Source organism: Zonotrichia albicollis, chromosome 10 (assembly GCF_047830755.1).
Source record: "Zonotrichia albicollis isolate bZonAlb1 chromosome 10, bZonAlb1.hap1, whole genome shotgun sequence".
NCBI lineage: Eukaryota > Metazoa > Chordata > Aves > Passeriformes > Passerellidae > Zonotrichia > Zonotrichia albicollis.
In genome coordinates, this window is record NC_133828.1 from 33,656,243 (window position 1) to 33,678,019 (window position 21,777).

Sequence of the window (21,777 nt, forward strand, 5' to 3'; positions counted from 1 at the left end):
GTGAAAATTTCAAACATCAGTGGTCATTTATTCTCCTCCCACTTCACTCTAAAACAGAACATAAATTGAAATAATAAAAATTGTATGCAAAAAATGCTAGGATCGGGTTCAGATCATTGGAAGATAAACTGAACAATAAAAATACCAATTAAATAAATGGAGTATCTTTAATATGTCAAAACATCCCCTGGTAAGTATTCTGTGGCTTAACTGACTCAGCATTTTTGAGAAGAGAACAATAAAATTAAAGCACTACCAATCCACTCTCCCTACTTCTGCAGAGTATGCAAGAAGATCCAGCAAAACATGGGGTATAAAGCTGTAGTTTGCTCAAGCCCACACAAGAAATCTTTCTTCTTAATGATGTTGTCCAGCTGGCTAACTAGCTGCAGTAATTTACAACTCTTATTTCTGCATTAAAAATCCATATAGTTTTTAGAGAGGACAAGTCTGTAGACTTATCTAGACTTGATATATATAGATATTTATGCCCTAAACTGCAAAACCTTTTAAACCATTCTAATCCCATTAATTCAAAATTTAGTATCTGATTTATTTTTCAGATGAGATGCTAAATGCATCCTACAGAAATGCTCAGGCTCTGCTTCCTATAGAGGCAGCAGATAAGATGTAAAGAAACTCTCCCATCTCCAAAGAACCACATTATATATCATTTTTGAGCATGAACATTTGAAAAATGCTATAAAACCTATATGTATGTATTTACTTTTGGGTACATATTTGTATATATTCTTATACATATTTATAATAAAGTATAGATTATTATCTTTGAATGTTTATATACATAAACACACTTATACTTGGGTGCAAATATAACAGCATGAAAAGGAAATGGGAATGAAATTTGAATTACAGGTTCCACAAAAGTTTGGACCTTATGGCTTGGAAGAAAGGACTTTCCAGAACCTAACAAGCAATAAAGAGAGGAGGTGCTAGGCTGGAGCAGATAGAAACAGCAGAGTCTGCTTTGAGCTCCCCACTCAGCCTGAACATTTGCAAACCCCATATGCAGTTTCAGATAAAATTATGTTTTCCTGCTTCTAGCAGGGGTTGTGTCTCTTTACTTGGAAGGTGATTTTTCTGAAATCAGGAATATTCCTAGCATTTTTTCAATACTATTATTATTATTATTATTATACTCAAAGACCCTTGGTTTTCCTTCTCGTTTTACTTTATTTACACTTTCACCATAAAACAACACTTTGCACATTATTTAGCACTTCTAACAGAAAACAGGCAGGATTGTATCTATCAGCATGACACAGAGTTGTAGAAAAATGCATTCGGTCTTGAGGAAGAAGTACCAAGCTTCTTGGTACTGGACTGCAGAAAGCCAGGGGAGTCTACAGTGGTAAGCTGAAGGACAGGGAGGACAGTGATCCTGAACTTCAAAGTGGTGAGAATTAGAGTGATCACGGGAGAAAAAGCAACTCACCCTTTGGTTTATTTGACTTTGAGACACAGATTAGTCATTGAATCAGAGGGCTGAGCAGAATAAGCAAGAGGAAAAGAAAAAGGGAGGAAAAAGAAGAGGTCAAGCACTTGCAGCGTGACTGAAGACAAGTTGAAAGCCAGTGAGAGAACTGACTAAATGCAGAGACAGAAATCAGAGCACGTCGCCTGCATAAAGGTCCTTCTGGATGTTCTCTTTCTTCTTATCAGAAACAGCAGCAGGCTCTTGAGCAGAGAGCTTGAAGGTGTAAAGGTAACTAATGATGCCCCTTTCTAGGCAACTTCTTTGGTATTCTTAAAATCAGATGTAATCAGTACAAAGAGTCCACCTCTGACACCACAGAAATATTTCAGCGCGTGAACTGTACAGTGAAACAGGAGAAGTTTAATCATAGAGATTCCTTTAGCTCATCACAATGTCTTTTTCTTGGTAATGCAGAGCCACAACCTCACTGGCCATCATTAAATGAGAAATGATACTAAGTCACAAATTAGAGTAATTCTTGGAAAGGATTGGATACAAGTCAAATTCCAAATGACTCATCTTCAAAAAAACTGTAAATGTCTAATTAACCAGGATATTGAAGCTACTCAGTCTTAGAAAATTATTCTCATCTCAAAAGAAAAAGAGTGCAAAAAAGGCAATAATAAAGCACAAAAAATGAAATTAATGGATTTAATCAGGAAAATCCTTCAATACAACACTTCATTTTTTATTTTAATAATTGTAAAAAAAATGATTTCTAGAAAAGCAGCAACATCTAAGATACTATCCTGCTCTACATGAAGAGCTAACAGCATGCACACCTACAGTTTTTCTGTTAAAATGTTATATACAGGTACCTGCACACACAGAAGTCAGCAGAACAATCTGGAGGTATTATTCAGGATCAAATTTCCAGTGAACTAAACAGTCAGCAGAATTTAGGAACAGCATCTTTTGAGGATTTGATATCTCATTGTGAGGGCTGAGCATTCATTATTTGATTACAAGATGGAGGAACTAACATTTAGATGATACAATGAAATAAATAAAAATCAGTTAAATTCCTTTAAAAGAAGGGGAAGAGAGAGAACTTACATCTATCAGCTCTACATACTTTTTAATATTCAATTTCAATTAAGATTTATAAATACTTTTCTTACATTTGAGCCATTCTGGCTTCTGATCTTGTTTACTGGAACAGTTGACTTCAGTTAGCACACAGAGTACTCAGTTCAGTTTACCATTGCTTAACTGTGTTATTGCTTTTCTAAATGTTAAGCAAAGAATGAAATCCTCTGGACTGGACTGAACTGAAACATGTTTATATTGTAAAACACAACCTCAGTAGTCCTAATGAGATTCTGTAGCCATTTACTTTTCAAACTACAAAGGTAGGTATTTAAATGTTAAAAAACAAAGCATCAGACACAGAAAATGTGACCTGAAAAGTGAAGATAATTTCCCCAAAGATTCTTGGAAATAGCTCTTGAAGTGCTTTTTGACTTGTTATTCCATCAAAACTGACCAACAACCTTAGAAAATCACTCAGCCATTTCTACAACACATCCATCTGAGACAAATCCCTTACTGACCTCAAAAATACCAGTGCTTGTCTGCTTACAGGGATGTCTTTTCTATTACCTTGCTGATTTGACACACTTGAGTCTGCCAGAATTTCAATATTTGAGGGACTCAGCTTTTAATCTCCCTGAAGTGATACCACAATGCCCAAGCAGCCAGATGTTGCCAGATCTGGGGTCTTTGACAAGACAGTCTAATTGAAATTGCTTTACCCAGAAAAAAGAAATACAGGACAAAGCAGGGGAAGAGAATTCATTGCTGAGTCTCTTGCTATCAGCAGGGAGAATATTGAAAACAGTACTTGTACAGATGGGAAGTTCCAAACTCATGAAGGAGGTGGGTCCTATTTCTCCAATGTCTTTCCTATTTACACCTCAATATGTTCCTTCAGAAACTACCACTTTTCCAAGGCTCTGGCAGAGGAAAAGCAGACATGACTTATTATTCTGAATTCTCATTGAATCTCTTTTTAATTAAACTTTTCCTTCCCCCAGAGAAGCTAAAATATATTAAAAAAAAAAATCAGATTTCTGACTTAATATAGGCAGACTCACTCTAAGCCTGGTTTATTTGCATAACTCAGGACTGTATCACTTTGTTCTGATCTTCTTGGTCTCTCCAGTGGATGAAGTGAGGCAATGTGTTCTGTGCTATTTATTCATAGCACACAAGGTACAAGCACAAGATTTATTTGTTTATACATGTAAGAATATTAAAGGGAGCAGTTTTTAATAATTCTGACAAAACTGGAATGGGGTAATCACATGGCTGCAATTGGCTTTAAACATTCTGCTGCAAGCCTCAGATCCTTTTTGGTACTGTGCTTCATACAAGAATGGCCTTGATGAAATATATGGACTTATTGATTAAGGTAATGCTTTGGAGTATCATGACTTACTCCTGCCTTCTTTCATATGTTTATGAAAGAACCTCAAATGAAGGTTACAGACATGGAAAGGAGGATGGTTTTTTCATCATCATTATTTCCTAAATATGGAAAATACAAATATATGGATGATGGATATCTAAGAACTACTAAACTCTTACCTTCAATATCAGCTTAGTGAGTTTTCTGTTTCTTAGTTAAGGACTATTCCAAAAAACTTCTCATTCCTTGAGAGTTGAAGGTTTAGTTTACTAGTCCCAGACGACAAAGGCTTGATATTCTCATCACACTAGCTATTAAAGACTGCTACCAGTCAGTAACATACAAATTTGTCAAAAAAAGCAGAAAATACATTTGCATTCATACAGAGCCCTCAAAGCAGAGATTTTGCTGTTATCACTGGCATAAAGAGATCCTCCCACTAGGATAAAGACCTTGTGCTTACACTTACTAACACAGAAAACCCATTCCTGTCCTGAAGGAGTCTAAATCAATTACCCTTCTCTGTGCATCTCGTGGAAGAGAAGAACAGGCATTTCCAGCTGTGAACTGTTTTTCTCCCTGCCTGAACACTGAAGTAAGTGCCTGTCTTTGAATTTACAAAGCTTAGCTAGAACATGACTTTATAGATTTGCTCTGAATTCCCTCTAAGCTAAGATTATCATTTCCCTTAATGTAAGAAATAATAAGGATAGACAGAAGACCTGCATAAGGGCTATCTTAGGACGGTACTTTATATTTAACTGATACTATTCTTCAATTTAATATGAATGCATCATTTTCATCACACAATTTTAGTTTAGTACCCAGGTAAGCAACTTGGTGCAAACTTACATGCTCTTGTGAGGAGATGCAAGTCAGCTCTACCTGCATGACATGTAGAAATGACTGGAAGGACACATTGCTCAAAAAAAGATGTTTTGTTTTCCTTGTTGTCAGCCAATGAACCCACAGCTCTCCCACTGAAGACTTCATAATTGCAGATTTATACCCTGACCCTGTAAAAGTTGCTGTGTACTGACCCCACTATAGAGGGCCAGCACAATCATGATAGTTCAGAGACCCCATTATTCATGGATGCAGTTGGTAATTTTAAAAGAAGCATTATTGCTTATATTAACTTACTGCTTAGCATAAGAACCTTTCTCCAACCCCTGTTGGCAGGTGAAAGTCTGCATACACACGAACATTTAGCTCTAATGAAATAGAACAGGTAAACTCAAGCTCAAATCAATTAAGCGCATCACTTAATGATGCCTGGGAAAGCTTTCAAAAAGTCAAGCATCAAGCCCAGGCCTTTCAAATTTGAAGAAGGTGCCTCTTCCCTAACACCCACACTTTCATCCTAACAGTTAGGAGGTTTATGTTAATTTTCACATGCTACATTTTTCAGTGCAGCAGAAAAACAGATAATTTCACTTGTAATTGTGGTGTACCCTGGTAAAGTCTGTCAGGTGTTAGAATACTGACCTCAGTGCCTCTGCTAATTAGACGAAATTGAAAAAAAGCCCAGGCTCTATAAATCAGATTCTGCTAAGGTTAGGATGGGTGCAAGATGGAGAGGGTAGGAGGAAAATCTGTTCTCTTATAGCTCTGACTCATTGTCTGCTTGCTATCAGAGAAAGGTTTTCAAATCAGAACTTCCTTATTTAATTCACAGAAGCCATTAATGCCTGGACCCAATGGCAAAACTGGGGATGTTTGGATCAAGGCTGTCAAGGCAAGTGAAATAACATGTATTTGTGGTGAAATGGGGTGAGTCATGGCAGTTGGCACCACCTCATTATAAGTTAAAGTAGAAAAATGACTTGTGTTCAGCGAGCAGGTCTTTTCTCTATCTCTTCTGCTGAGGTCTCAAGAAAAGCAACTTCCTTGATACAGGTTGGCCTCATATAACAAAGCCAGCCACAGCTCCTAAGCAAAAGCAGAGATGAAAAGTACATCTCTCCACTGCTTGTCTGAAAAACAGTCTGGGCTTTTGCAAACACTTGGTTATGAATGTGGGCGTGTAAAGGAGTTTGTAATCCCAACTCCTAAGGCAGCAGTAAAGAGACTGCTTTGACTCATGTGCAGTCTCTCTGGAGGAGGCCCCAGGAAAACAAGACCAGCTACCAAGTGTAGGTTTCAAAAGGAAAATAGTTTATAATTTGCAAAAAAAAATCTTATTTTATAGCTAAAACGTTTAATGTTAGTAATTTAGCAAGCACATGTACCTAATGTTACTAACAAAAAGCTAGCTATATGTTTTCTAGGAACAAACGCATCTGTGGACCCAGGAGCATTAGCACCATGAGCTCATTTCCCTGGAAGAAATAGCCTTGGAGTGTCAGCTTTTCTGAACACCTAAATGCTTTCTGTAATGCTTGTAAAATGCTGTTATCACAGCAGAATCCTATGTATTACAGGGAGTGTATTCAACTCAACAGAACAGGAGGATTCTGAAAACACAACAATTGCTGATAAAAAATGCAAAGAAGTGTGCAAAAGGATGTGCAACTTTAACTAACTGTATTTTCAGTAAGGTGTATACAAGGGTGGCACAGAATATGACAATAGAAGAGGTCAACTCACTCTCAAATGAGGAGCTCAAAGGAGCCATTGGGAAAAAGGATAGTTCTTCCCGCTGCTGACAGATACAAACACAACTTGCATTGCATACACTGCCAGACAACTTTTAGAGAAAATAAACTTTGCAGGAGAACAATAAAAGGGATCTGCATGCTGGATGAACAGGCTTCTGAGGAAAAGATGATGTGAAATTCAAGTACAAGTCATTGCCTTAATTTTCTTGAAATTTAGACCAGGTCCTAGATGAACTGAGTCTGCACAAGAATTCAATGAATAACTGTCTAAGAATAATGAGAATTAATATTACATATAAGATGAGCTCTGTACTTAAGGAGCAGAGCTGGGAAAAGGGAATTTGATAATCCATAAATATTTGAATGCTGCAAGCTACATCTGACTGAAATTCATCAAATTTTCATTTTCTTTTCCAAACAAACAGTCTCTGTGAAAAATGCCATAGCTGTTTAATCTTCTTCAGCATTGCTGAAGGAGGTTCTTCATCTGAAATTAAAATGCAAACTATTTTTCTACAAAATTAAAAAATAGTAAAACAACACAAACCAACCCCTCTGAACTTTTGGGGGCAGCTAGGAAGCAATCCAGTGGCACTGTTCTTTCTGTGTAAGGTTCGTCCCTACTTTCAGATGCTCTGTTTAGTGTTGGCATAGGAGGTGCACCAAGGGTTGGACAGCCTAGGGGTGAAGCGTCAACCTAGAATCCAACACACTCAAGTTTATAGTCTGTTTTTCCAGAGACTTCCGGTGTAGCGTTACACAGAGCACCTGCCCACCTCAGTCCCTGTAGGGGCACTCATCTCTCCTTCCCACCCAGGATTATGTGAACACACAGCATCCTGCATGTTCCACAGCATGTGCTCTGCCCAAGAGAGGCTCACTGTAGGCATTTTCACAGGCATGTGGAGACCGTGAGACTTTAGGGACACTAAAAAGCCTCCATCATTTTCATCTGAGGTCAGTTGTACAGGATTACTGAGATTTAGGATTATTTATAGGATTATGTAGGTGCACTTATGCAAGTTCTCCCAAAGCCAGGTCTGGAGGACCATATCCTGAGAACAGAAGCTCCTTCTCCATTGTGTTTGCCATTTCTATTTGGTTTAGCTTACCCTCTGCACTGTGGAAAATGAGCATTCCTTAGCTCTTTATCCTGGGGGGCAGGCGTTTATCAAAATCTATTAAATATTTAGACCTTTATATAGCAAGTAATGCTGCTAACTTGTTTGACTTAAATTATAACCCACTGGCAAATCAAATTAGAGAAGATTTGAGAAAATCTACCTTTTAAAACAAAAGCTGATTTTCTCCATGTTCAGCCATTTGTGGGATTAACTTTTTAAATGGGTTTTTATATGCACAGTGTTTTTGTTTTCATGGATACTAGAAAAGGATGAATTATTCATCAAGGAAAAAAACATCTACAACACGCATTTTCATAGCTTATTTGGTCCCTTTTGTCCTACTCATAAATCAATCCTGATTACTACAAATGAACGTGTTCCCACTAAGGGTTCAATGATGACTCACTTGGACCATTAATTTAGACCTCTTCACTGAGTGCATTAGGATGCTGCCACTGGTAATAGGAAACTGGAAGAACATTCTTTGTGACCTCCTCTCTTTGCCTGCACACCCCAGACTCCTTCTCCTGCTCCATTCCTTGTATATAATTTTATAGACACAAGATTCTCCAGTTAGAACACGTCATTTCCCTTCTTGTTCCAGTGACAAATTTGCATGAAGGGAAAGAAGAAAATTATATATTAATGCCCAGCAGGTTGCTTTTATGACCTAGGAGGAGCATAGAGAGCAATGGATCAGTATCTACATCCTCAATGGGATCAAGTGATGCCCAAACAAAGACAACACTGACTTGTTATAGGAATGACTACAGTGTGTCAATGGTGGCATAGATCACAAGGCATTTGTCTCTGTTCCTGAAGTGCTGACGAGCTGTCATCAGTGAAGAACCACTGTCATCGAGGAACAAAGCTTCACCATTTAGAGCAGTAAATGGAACAAGCCAATTCTTATCCAGGCAGTGCAGCATTTATCAACTCCTTATTGCTCAGCTGGGAACAAAGAGAGGATTCTACCCATTTGAAAATTATTATTATTATTTACTACTTTATTGGCAACACAGTGCACTGAATAGTTTCAGGAGAAAAATTTATGCCCCAGAATTCCTAAGGGTCAACACTCAATCTTTCTCAATACACACAATAAAAGAGAGAAGGAAAACAGATTTGTTTCCTTCCCAGTCCAATTGCTGCAGTGCCACAGTGGTTAGCATTGAACACCATTCTGTTTCATGTGCTGGGGCTCTGTGCTGAACCCTAATTACCAATGTCAAAAGATAAACATTCCTCGGAATGATACCAGTTATTCTTTGCAGCTTCCACTGCTGTGGTTGCTGCTGAATAACTTTTGAGTATTTTCAAGTACCAAGCTGAATGGAATGCCATGTGTCCCACTGCAACTCAATGCTCTTTATGCCATAAAGATATCACAGATCCCAGGCAATTAACAGTTTGGAAAAGAGTACATTAACACCAGCTACTAAAAGCCTTTTATAGTCTTGAATGGTATTCACTGAGCAATTACAAAGTTAGCTTTTTCTTGTTACTGCTCTTAGGAATTCACCTAACAGTGATGCTCATTAAAAATACCCCTTAATCTCAAATTCAGTGTTGCATTGTCCAGCATGGGAACAGCATGTCCGGCATGGGAAACATTTACAAGTTTATCACTGGTGAAACGTGTTTGATGCTGACTAAAACACGAGGGACTCACAGAGACTTCCTAGCAAACCTCCAGCACCTACATCCTACTCATTGATAAGCCAGTCTTTATCAGGAATCTGGGCTACCCTGTTCCAATACAAGCACACCAACACAATCCTGGAGCTGAAACACCCTCCAGACCATGAGTCACAGCAGTGCTGGATGCTACTTTAAATTTAGCTACTTGGATAATCTCCATTTATAACACAACAAATCGTTGAGCTGCTGTTATCCAAAGCCTGTTTCAAGCAGGCTCAAACTGAGGGTTCACTGGAAGCTTCCTTCTCCCTGCTGCACACCAGCACAGGGCTCTGATTCCAAGCCTGACTCCTCTCTGATCTGGCATGTGCAAAATGAGGACAAAGGGTGGGCTGCCACTGATAGAGAAGAGACTAAGGGCCTAGTTCTGTTTTTGTGATGTGAGCAATTTCCTGACATTTCTTTCTAACACTAAAACCTTCTTCTCAACCTCAAAAATGTCTCCAACTCCATATACAGTGTTTGAAAAAGAGTAGACAAGCATCTCCCTGCCAAAGTTATTTCCACAGACAACTACCATAGAAGAAAGATTTTTTTATTTTTTTTATCACAGATGTCCATGAATTCATCACATCCTGTTGTTACAGCTGCAGCACACTCCTGGTAATTGGATTATTCAAGGACTACACAGGTTGAGATCCCTGGTGTTGCATTCGAGAATGCAAAGTTAGAGAGGTCTTTATTATGGTAGAGAAACACTGGTAAAATAAAACCTGTCATTGACACTTTGTCACTTATTTTCAGTTTAAGTACTACAATTGTACATTCAAAAATACCAAAATATCAACTCTGCAGGCCTCTACTTGACAGGTTACAAAATACAAGATAAGACAGTGGACCAAGACTCTAATACCCATTCAGTATTGTAGATAGGCAGACTCATACAATCTTCCCCTGCTTTATTCTGAACTTGTACTGATAATCTCTGGGCACAAAGTTCTGCAGAAGATGAATCAAGTTATCCAAGTTCCAGCATATGTTTGTAAGAATGTAGAGGAAGAGCTAGCATTATGCAAAGGAAAAGCACAGATAGAAGAATGGGATTCCTCCTCCAGAAAACAGACCAAGCAAGATCCTTCATGACATTTACAAATGGCTTTATGCCCTCTCTTTTACTAAGCTACCTTCCTTTATTTTTAGAGAAAATACCAGCTGAAGTATTAAATATTTTCTGCATATATCAAAATACATCTGTGTAGCAGGGCAGTTAGATCACTACACTATGAAATACCATTTTTTTAACTGCTTAACAGAGCAGATAATTAAAAATAAGAAAACCTGTGCTTTGCCATCTTTTTTCCCCCTCTAAGTTCTATATTTAATTATTTTCATCATTTAAAACATCAGTTGCACTCATCTAGTGAACAAATGGCATTACTAGCCCACGAGAACCTGCACAGGGCAGTTTAAAAAGAAAAAAGCAAACTCAGTGACAGCATTAATGCAAGGAAATTAATAATCAATTATATCAGCTCAGCACTGCGTACCAAGAAAAATTAAAAATATTGTTTCTCTTGAACTCTACAGACATGACAAAATGTCTGCTTATGCTTCCTGCCTTACCAAGTGATACTTTCAAAGCCTTCAAGAATTGCCTGTGATTTTAAACCTTTATTATATCACTATTATATTATTCTCTTCACCTTTCTCTTAGTTTGAGTAGAGGGAGCTTAGTTAAAAGCAAAAAGAAAAGAAACCAAAACAGTTCATGTCTGAAAGACTTTACTGAAAGCAGAAGGAAAATGTTCATACAGATCTACCAGTTCTTTTCTCTTTTGCACAGACCCAGAAGAGATGATTCCAGCAAGAACCACATCCTACAGAGACAATACTTCTATCAGTAAAGCCACAGCAGACTGAAATAGTAGATGCTTCAGAACCAGAATATCATTCCCATAATTTTGAGAGTGGAAAAACATAACAGAGTGCTTTATTAGTATTATTATTAAAAAATAATAAAAAAATAAGCAGCACAGCAGGTTATCTGGTGCCCTGTACAGACAGCCCTGGAACACTTGGTAGGATTGTGGAGGCTGGCAGGCAAAGGGGAAGGAGACAGAGCCTGGCCCGTGTGAGCGGGCACATGCACCTTCAGTCCTCTCCTTCTCCCCTTCTTGTGTCTCTTTCAGAGGAGAGGGTAGCTAAGACTGTAATTCAAGTTTGCCAATAGAGCTGAAACCTGTCCCATCTACAGAAAATCCATTTTGGGGGCTAAAAATAAATAAATGCTACCTCACACTCCCACTGCCTTTGGATTTCTATTCATTTCAGTATTCAGATATCCAAACTCCACTTGCTTCAAATAGCAGCAGAGAAAGGAGAAGGAGGGGAAGAGGAAATGAGGAGTAGTTATGGATTTAGAAACTACTACATATAGCAAATATGAATATGAATTAACAGAGAATGGGACACAACTATGCCAGATGGGATCAACTCAATTGACCCCTAAGGCTTTATTTTAGCTACTTAGATTTTCACAGTGATTTTACATTCATCTCTTGTTTATATACACAACTTCAGTTTCCCATTGGTAAAAGAATGATTACAGTACTTAAAAAAACACTTGACTAGCCCTACATGGACTGGAGTGCTGGCAGAAGCCTGTACATGCCATGTGCAGGGAGAGCTTCACAAGTAGGTTGTTCTTCCCACCATATTTTACACTTGAAGTCTATACTTTGTACAAATGTACCAAGCACATTTGAAAACAAATTGTTCTTGCTGTTAATTTATAAGGAAAAACCTGCTGCACTTGCATGACATTAAGAGGGGAAAACAAAAAAAGAAAGAAAATGCCCAAGCAGATAATGTATTGGGTGCTGAGATAATAACCCTGGATGGATTCCTGTAGCTGGTAAAGCCATCTGCCTGGTGGATGCAGAATCCAAAGACCTTTGTAGTTCATGCAATGACTATCTTGAGACTGATTCACAGCCAAGGAGAGCAAAGGGACTGAAAGCTAGATACTGACAGGTATGCAAAGGATGCACCCACCAGCTGTGGGTCATTCACATTTTTTCTCTCGGGAAATCTCATTGCTTTGGACTATTTCTCCATTGATACATCTGAAGGCATGAAAAAGCTAATATTTGTGTTCTCCCTCTCCCCCATATGAAACTAAGAGAAGGAAGGCATGTCTGAATATTATTCTCTTGCTAAGAATATTTAAGTAGTGGAGGCAGAGGAAAAGCCTGAGATTTGTCTGATGCTCTTTACTCAGCCTGCAAGCACACGAGGCACAAACCAGCGATCAATACTCCACCTTATCTCAGCACAGCTTTTCAAACTTAGCATTTCTGACCACACGGATAGAAAGGTCACTGTTTAAGAGACCTCTTGCCTTTGCCACAGTTGACTCAACGGGTCTCATTTGTGCTGTTACACAAATCCCAAACACACCCTCCTGATCTTGATGGCCTCAAATATCCCAAGACAGATTTGCTCCTGTAAGTTTTCACTTACATTTGGCTGACTCCTATGCAATTATCACCACTGCAGAAAGGAAGGCTAAAATCAGACTGAACACTGGTTGCCTAAAATAAATAAACATATACTATATATAACATGCATGTAAAAAAAATTACATTTACTTCAGTATTTTTTCAAAATAAAAAAAACAGACATACATTGCCTGTTTTTAAATGAACAGAATTATTAAAGCCAGATGTGTCCTGTAAGCCCACAAGGAAATATACTGTAGAGTAATGGACTGTACATTGACCATATATTTCTGCAAGAGTAGAAAATCTCATTCTACTACACATTGAATTTGAAGATCTCATTCTACCACACACTGAATTTCCACAGCTTTGACTGACACTTATGACTGGGTTTAAGTAAAAGTCTTGAAAGTCTCCTGATCACCTAGAAGTGCTGGTGAAAAGGGATAATAAATGTTAGAGATACTGTAGGTGGCAGAGGCAGCTGTGTTCTGGAACAGAAACATGCAATAATTGAGAATAACTTTCGCAATGGGAGTTAAAAGGTGCTACTTGACCAGGAGGTGTTTTAATCTGCTGCATCTTTTCAGGCCATGTGTGAAAAGTCAGTCAAGAAAGATACAAGTAAGGCGGAGGGAAGCATAAGGTGTAAAATAACAATAGAGGACATTTTTAAAGATACACAACACTAAACTGGGTGGAAGATCACTTATGGCTCCTGCAATTCTTTTCTGCAGCTGCAGACTAGCCTTGAACTGATATAGAAATGTGCTTAAGAAAAACATGAGTTCATAGCTCCTTTCATTTTTTTACTACTGCTCCCTCCTTCCCACTTTAAAATGAAAAAGAAAGAGGGAAAAATAAATGGAGCTCAACAAGTCTAGACTCACCAAAGCTACTAATGTTTTCAGATCACAGAATATGCTGCTAAAGGGCAACTAATTTGTTATATAGCAGGCAAGGCTTTGTGTCTCCTTGTCTATCTGATAAATGTTGAAGTTTCAGTTCTCCCAGACATCATATGCAACACATTTTCAGTGTTACGCACATGGCTATTTATTCATTTTCCAGTAATTAGTATCCTGGGGAGAAATCCGATTGCCATTCTATTTACCTAATTTAATAAAATATTGCAAAATGCAAAGTGGGAGGAATTTCTAATTTTTTATTAGCATTTGGCAATTCTGATCGTTCTAATGATGTCTACTGACCCCTAGCCTGTAGCTGTGTTTCAAAGCAGTTTCTTCACCAATTCTTTCTTTAATTAAAAACTATTACCAAAGAGAAAATTAGAATCAAATATCTCAGTGGCAGAGAAGATTTTTACTTACTCAGGACTTTAATTTTACAGCAAATTAAATAAGTGAGAAAACAATAATTTTTTAAGAGTTTTATAATTGGAAGTAAGGGAAAAAACCAGATTAAAGACATATTAGATATTATGAAGAAAATTAACTGAGCTGCACTCTCCCCCCCAGCCCCAAGCATAGTCCTTTTCAACTATAAATACTGTCCTCAGTTTTGTTCTTGTTCACAAATCTGTCAGAAACAAACCTGCTGAAGTCATTGTGAGCATACACTATTGGCATCTGAATGCAACTCCTTTGGCCAAAGTATTCAAATGGAGGAGAGTGCAGAGCCCATCCTTTCCCATTTGCACTTGGGCTTTCAAGTAGAAGCTTCTGACAGTCGCCTGCACTGAGGCTTCTCACATGTGGAATTCTGTTATTTCCTTTGGTTACTGGCTACCTGGAAGTTCAGTAACCCTTTAAACCTATAGCACTTTCATACAGCTACTTGAATATATTTCAGGATACTGCTTCAATATTTTAGCCCACATATGAGCTTTCTTGGCCAAAAACTGAGGAAGAGTGCACAGCCTCCCTGAGCTCCCACATAAGGAGATGATTTATTTAAGCAGGTGATGAATTTTCATACTGGGTGCAATTATTGAGGTCTGTGCGAGCACACATAGATCTTCACATGCAAATCTAACGAGGTTTCTAGGGAACTTGCAGCTATTACAGATTCACAGGCTCCTTCCCTCAGCTCCTGGGAAAGCACTTACAGCTGATTCCATGCTAATTCATTGCTCAATGAATAAGTAAAATCTGTACAGTATAATAAAACCATTGATCATCATGCTTTAAGATTGACTCCTAAATATTTAGGAAGCAGCGCGTATTCAATGGAAATGTTTATTGGCACTGTGAAATTAAACTGTCACCCGTGAAATAGTAAAACTCATTAACGCAGAGTTTCTTTTTAAGTGTTAGGAATTAACTTTATGGCTGCATCCGTAATGGCAAGCCTCAGCCTTAAATCGCCTGCCATTTAGTAATCGCGAGCGATATTAAAACATATTAACCGTGATTTAATTAGCTAGAAATTAAAGAAGATAGATACATATATAGGAAAAGAGAAGAAAGAGGCCGGGCCGGGCTGCTGGGAGGGGGCGGACGGGCAGACAGACAGACGGACAGAGAGCGCTGCCCGCGGGGCTCGGCCGGGGCAGCGCCGCCGGCGGGGCAACAGCGCCCTCTCGCGGCCGCCGCGCTCGGCCCGCCCGCTCCGCCCGACGGGCCGGGGAGAGGCCGCGCCGAGCCCCGCACCGAGCCCGCTCCAGCCCCGCCGGCAGCCCGGGGAGCATCACCGCCTGCTCTGGCCTCCAGGACTCCCGCACCGCCGGCACCCGGCTGCACCGGCTTCGCCCAAGCGCGCCCGTAGAGCCGCCGCCAGCCCGCCGGAGCACCGCAAAGCCCGGCGGCCAGGGATGCTCCTGCCTGCGGGGACCGACCCCGCAGGGCCGGCGGAGATACGTGGCGAACTTACAAGCGGATCTCCCGGGGGAAAAAAATGAGCGAACGGCGATTTCCCAGCTGGGAAACGCTGGGGCAGCAGGGAGGGCGAGCACCACGCCCCGGGACACAGCCGCGCCCGTGGGAAGCGCCCAGGGAACCGACGGTACCGCCGGGCCAGGAGAAGACGCTCAGTGCCACCGGCGCTGCTCCGCCAGGCTGAGCCCGCAAAATCGCGGCATCCCCTGGCCCTTGGCGGAAGGACCGACCCTCCCCAGCAGGCAGAGGGGCCACCCCGGCCCCGTCCCGGCCGGTGGCCAGCAGCCGAGGCAGGGAGACAGCGGCCACTGCTCGCAAAAAGATGCGGCCAGCGGAAGGACAACAAATCGTGAGGAAAACCCCGAGAGGCTCCTCGCAGGCTCCAGCGTCTCCTGCTCACTCCCACATCCACACCGGCAGGACGGTGGAGAGCAGTTCCTCCATCTGGCCCCAACTTTGCATTTCCGAGCTCCAGTAGCAAAGCAGAGCCGAGCTAAGTTTCTCAGAGGTCATGGCGCAATAGCCCCGTTTTTCCGGGAGTTACTCCCCATCTCTTCCTCCCGCCCCCCGACCCAAGCCCAGCCAACTCGTCGCACTCCCGTTACTCACAATTTGTTGCAGTTAATCCCAGATGCCATAAAGTGAAGAGCAGCAGAGTGCAGCCCCCGAGGGCTCGGGAATCCATCTTCAGCCCCGGAGGGGGAAGCCAGCCGCCCGCCTGTCTCCCCTGGTCCCGGTCTCCGAGCGCCTCTCAGCCTCTGTGCGCTCGCTCTGCCTCCGCTCATTTACTCCATACAGCATCCAAGCACTCCGGATGAAGGGAAGCCGGGGCCGGCCGGGGGACTCTTGGCAGCCCTTGAGGAACCGCTCCGGACGCCGGCGGCAGTGTCCGAGCCGAGCCCGCTGCCCCGACTGCCGCCGCGGCGATTCACCTTGCGAGCAGCGGCTGGGTGGGAAGCACCAGCCGCTCGCTGGGCACCTCCTTATAGGCGAGAGCCGCGCTGCACTCCACCTCCTCCCAGCCCCCTGGAAGTTGCTCCTCCTCGCCTTCCAGGGAGGATCCTTACTGCAATCTTCACGCGTTGTTGATAAGCATCAGAGTCACGGAGTAAATCAGATGCCTAGAGAGAGAAAAAAAAAAAATTAAAGTATTTCTTTTTTTTTTTTTTTTTCCCTTTAGGTAGTAGCACTGTAGCTGGAACATTTTAAAGATCCCCGGCTCAGATGTTTGTTTGCTTATGAATACATATGTTATATACACATACATAAAATATACATGATCTCCTGGCATGTACGGAGCCGACAGAGCCCGACGAGCCCCAGCCCCGCTGCCGAGGCTCAGCCTCACGTCCAGGGAGGGGGGATGAGCCTCGGGCGGGACTGATGCTCTACCCGCTCTTCTGTCAAGCCTGGTCCACAGCTTCCCTGCCTGGCCCTCCCAGAAGACGATCAGAGGTGGCCCCAGGGCCTCCAGAAGAGACACGGGGAGCTCTCGTTAGCACCCCTGGCCTGAAGAGGAACGCGGCCCTCGAGACAGCGGACCCGCACCCCTGGTCTGTGCTCCCGTCCCGGCTGGCGAGGGTGATGCTTGCAAAAATCAGATTTCCTGACTGATTGACGGATTGATTAACCCGACTGCTCAGCAGCTGAACGGGCCGGGATTATCTTCCCGAGGGGTGCACAGGAAACTAGAGCAGAGCATGCATCCTGCCCTCCATTGGCGGGGTGCGCTCGGCGCTCAGAGCGCTCGGAGCCGGGCCCGCTCCGCCCGCTGCCGCTCGGGGGGAAGGCACACCTGAGCCAGGGACTCGCCTTAATCACTGCCGAGCTCAACCTTGCTGCTTTGCTGCGGCGTCACCCCACATCAATAGAGTGCTGCATCAAAGTCAGGCCAAAATTGCATTAGCGATTCCGCTGTAATCTGCAAGGAGAGTGTGTTTGGGTCGTCTTTGGGGGTGGGGAGGGGGAAGCCGCTGGTGCTCAGCTGTAATCCCTCACAGTGGCAAGGAGTAATCAGAAGAAATAGACTGTTCTCCAAAGCCATCCCGACCCGCCAAGGGAGAGCAGAAGTTTAAATTGCTGGCGTGCTGTAAACCTCATTTTAAAAAGCAAGGAGGGTGGAGGAAAGACATTGTGCTTAGCTATTAGGCACCAACTATACTAGAGAAGTGTCAGGGGGACATCTTTCTTATCTTTAAAGGCATAGCCAGCTTGGAAAGCCGAAGTCCACATTTAAAAATTGACCTAATTATTTTAGTTTCTGTTACTACAAGTGACACAAATGACACAAGGTTAAACAGGAAGGATAGCTGCCTAGCACCAAGGCTTTCAGTTGGAGTCAATAAAGGATTTAGTCAGACAAAACTAAGACTTAGGAAGAACTTAAAAGCTTAATGAGCTCTAGAAGTGTTTAATTTTTGACTTCAAACACATCTGAACACACCAAGGTTTCATCTTTGCTCATGCAAAGACCTGACCCAGTTGCTCTGCCCTTGTGTCTGAGCAGAATGAGATTTTGGAAATTAGGAGTGGCAGTCAGAACAAGGCTAAGTCAGCTACATGAAGTGTTGGCGTTCCCTTTCCCAGGTCCTGGTGGAGGCACTAAACTGATCACCCAGGAGAGCTCTGTGCAAGGGCACAGACACCCTTGTGTCTGAGCAGACCCAATTTTGAAGGTAGTGAGCTCTGCTCGTTTCCCTCAGTGGATGGGGTGAGAGAGGGTCTCACACCTATTGCTGTTTTCTGATCCTAGTCAGAAACATCTCATCTTCTCCATAGCAATCATAATTGGTGACTGGCCCAGGGACTAAGTATTGCTTTCCTGCATTAGGCCAGGAGGCTGGAGTACTGAGAAAATTATGCTATTAACTTGACTTTTTCAGGTGAGTGATCAAGTTTTAGAAGTGCTATCAGTGCTTCCAGAGCTACCACTTGAGTAAAGCTAAGCAGTAAAATACATCACAAGTCTTAAGCCAAAGTGGGTTTTCTCTGGAGACACAAGTCTTTGACACACTCACAACCTTGCAGCTATGTATTCTGAAATTAGCGGTATTCAAAGTACAAAATTAAAAATGGGGAGGGGTGTTTCATGCTTTCCTTTTAAAAATAATTAAAAATTAAACTGACTGAGTTTAAAATATTTTCAGTGTCTCTTTAAACTCTCTGGCACATTGGTACACTTTTTAACTGACTCACAGAACTAATTAGTGGCTTGTTTATAGGAAAACAGATGTGGAAATGAATTATGCAGGCTAATTAAAAGCTATCAGTAAATATGAGCCCCATCCTACAATGCATCCCAGTGGTCACCAATATGGATCTGACTGCAGAATCTGGACCTCAGTTACAATATTGGTTTTCCAATCACCCTTGTGAGACACACCTCTTCCATAATCTCCTTTGTATCATAAATGCCAGGCATTGCCTTAAGATTTGTGAATGTTTGGGTGCAGGAGCACTACAACTGAGAAGTTATGACCAGAGTGGAGGGCTATGCAGCTGTTTGTTGCAGGAAATTATGTAAATAATGTCATGTTTAAGGGCTTTTTGCCAGCAAGATTTTTATTAGAGTAAATTTATTAATTACTCTTAAAGATGTTCAGACAAAAACTGTGGCTCATCATCAATTACAGATCTGAGTACCCTGGATTTTGGGAAAACTCAGTTGTTTATTTAGTTTTAGTGTACCTGGACATTATTCAAAATCACGATGATGGTTGCCACTGAAGGCGTTTCAAAGCCTTGGCTATGAGTGGAGGCTTTATTACACCTATAGTTATTAGTCCTCTCTAACTCACCAGTTTTTAACTCCTTTATAACTCTTGCATTCACTGTGACACATCTTCTTCTCCTCAATGAAAACAAAACTTACCTTAACAGTGAAGACCCTGATTTCTTTCCTTTCCACATCTGCCTCTTCTTTGATAAATTTAATTTATACCCTTTTGCCAGTCCCTTGATGTTCACTCCCCGTTTGTTAAACAAGGGGAATACCATACCAATACCTCCTCTTGTTCACTTGGCAGAAGGAGAAATACCCAAATGTCTGGCAGCTGTTCAGAACCTGCAGTCACGGTGATCAGAATTTTGGGGACAATGCCAATCATCATTAGTCATCTGGGGCTGTACTGGAATGGCTGTGTGAGTTCTTGGTGAGAAAACCTAATATGGGAAAAGAAATCAGGTCCTCACTCTCTGCACTCCAGTGGCAGCTGAGTGCCTCTGTTAATGCTGCCCAGGACACAGGCAGTGCACGACCTTTGTGATGGGAAGAGCAAGACAAGCAGCATTGCACCAATAGCTGGTCCCATCACAGCCTTGCTGGCTTTGCAATGCAAGCCACAAATTGCTGAAATTGAGCATTTAAGTTTTTTAGCCTCAGTGTCCTCAAGTCTATTCTACCAGTCTGGAGCCTTGTTATTTGAGCTGAAGGAACCATTTGTGGGAATTAATGAATAGGAAAGCAAAGGAAGGACATGAACACGTAAGGAAGAGCAGGAAAAGCTGGCTGCCACCAGGGAAGTTAGGGAATGTATTTTTTCATTTTGAAGGAGAAAGCTTTTTTATTTAAATGTTTATCTGAGGAGGTAAGTTTATCTGTGATCAGATAAACTTGTTTTCTTTCCTAGAGTCAGTAAACAGCATTAGTACTGCTACAACCCATGTTGAGTTTGCCACTAGAAGCAATAGCAGTTTAGCCCATGAATACAAACAATCCAGCTGTTTGGATAATTGCAGCTGGAAGCTTTATCTCTGACCCCGACTGTACTGAATCCATAGAAGGAAAATAGCATTACATATATAAAAACTTAATTGTACATGGCTTTGGGATCACATATTGCAGTTTCCTGTTGATAACTAAGAATTTATCTGAAGAATGTTTCCCATCAAAAAAAAACCTAAAGGTCACATTAAAAAAAAAAAAGCCCTGAAGGTCATTTATTTCTTTTTCCCTTTGAGTATTCTCCTATAAATAGAAAGGACTCATTCATTAAAAAGAATATGTGGGAAGCTTTCATAAAACACCCCGACCCCAACCAGGTGAGTGCAACAGCAGGCTGCTCATTATCCTTGGATAGATCCACAGCATACCTAAGTCCACAGGATAGGAAAATGTAATGATCTGCTGGGATAATCTGATGGCCAGTAGCATTTTTGAGATGCATGCTGAGATTAGGTAAAAGAAATCAGATGTCAAGCTGTGCAGCGATTATTGGAAGACAAAGAACTAAAATCACCACTTCCTCCCCCTCACCTTCCCCCCCCCATTATTTTACCACTGTCTGCTGGTATTATTGCTTTCATTACATTATCTTGTCTGCCTGTGAAGACACTTGTGTCAATCATGGCCAGATACAGCTACCGGTCTTAAAAGATCAATAACCTGAGTAAATAATAGTACAAATGACTATGGCTACGAATTACCTAGGGACTGAAATAGGCCTTATTTGGGACATACTCCTCCCTGGTGTGATTCCAGTGACATTGTGCGATGCAGTGCTGGAAGGAGTCACAGAGGGCACAGTCATGGTCTGTGCTGGGTCCCTACCAAACACAGTGTTCAGCTCTAGCTGGGCCAGTCACCATTGTCTCCCTGAGCAATGCTGCTTTTTTACTGAAATGCAGGAAAACCCTGGTGCAGTTACTGTCCCAGAGGCAGCTGTCCACCAGTGTCCACTGAAGAGATGGACTTCACGAGGTGTTGGCATAACTGCAAACCCCATTCCTGTGGTGTCATCAACCACAATCAGCCCTGACAAGAGAACTCCTACACAAACTAACACAATTTTTTCCCCTTGTTCTGAAGCCATACAAATTAGAATGAAGAAACCCCTAAAAAAATCCCTGGACAGTTAGATGTCACAGAGTGGATGCAGTCCTTGGAGTACAGCTGGCTAGCTAATGGGAACATAGTGGAATAAGGTGTATAAGTCTCCTAGCCGAGGTCAAAGCCCAGCATCTGTCTCACAATACTTAAAAACTTCAAGGCAAACAAGACCAAAAGAAATTACAGAAGCTGGGGAAGCATTTAGCAAAAATCTGTATTTGATAGGCACCCCAGTTCAGATTACAGAGTTGGAAGGGAGGAATGTTTTCTGTATGAATGCCTTTTTCCATGCATAAAGAAGACAGCTTGTCACTCATTGGTGGCTATCAAGTCTCCACTT

The 21,777-nt window shown here is 41.6% G+C and overlaps 1 protein-coding gene across 1 annotated transcript in view; it reads right to left on the reverse strand.

Annotated features, from left to right (window-relative positions):
* CNTNAP5 (contactin associated protein family member 5) overlaps positions 1 to 16,682 on the reverse strand; it is a 275,001-nt gene extending 258,319 nt beyond the window's left edge. Inside the window, exon 1 of the mRNA XM_074548748.1 lies at positions 16,220 to 16,682. Coding sequence (XP_074404849.1) covers positions 16,220 to 16,295 — 76 coding nt within the window. The 5' untranslated portion in view covers positions 16,296 to 16,682. The remainder of the gene's footprint in view (positions 1 to 16,219) is intronic.
* Positions 16,683 to 21,777: the final 5,095 nt, after the last annotated feature.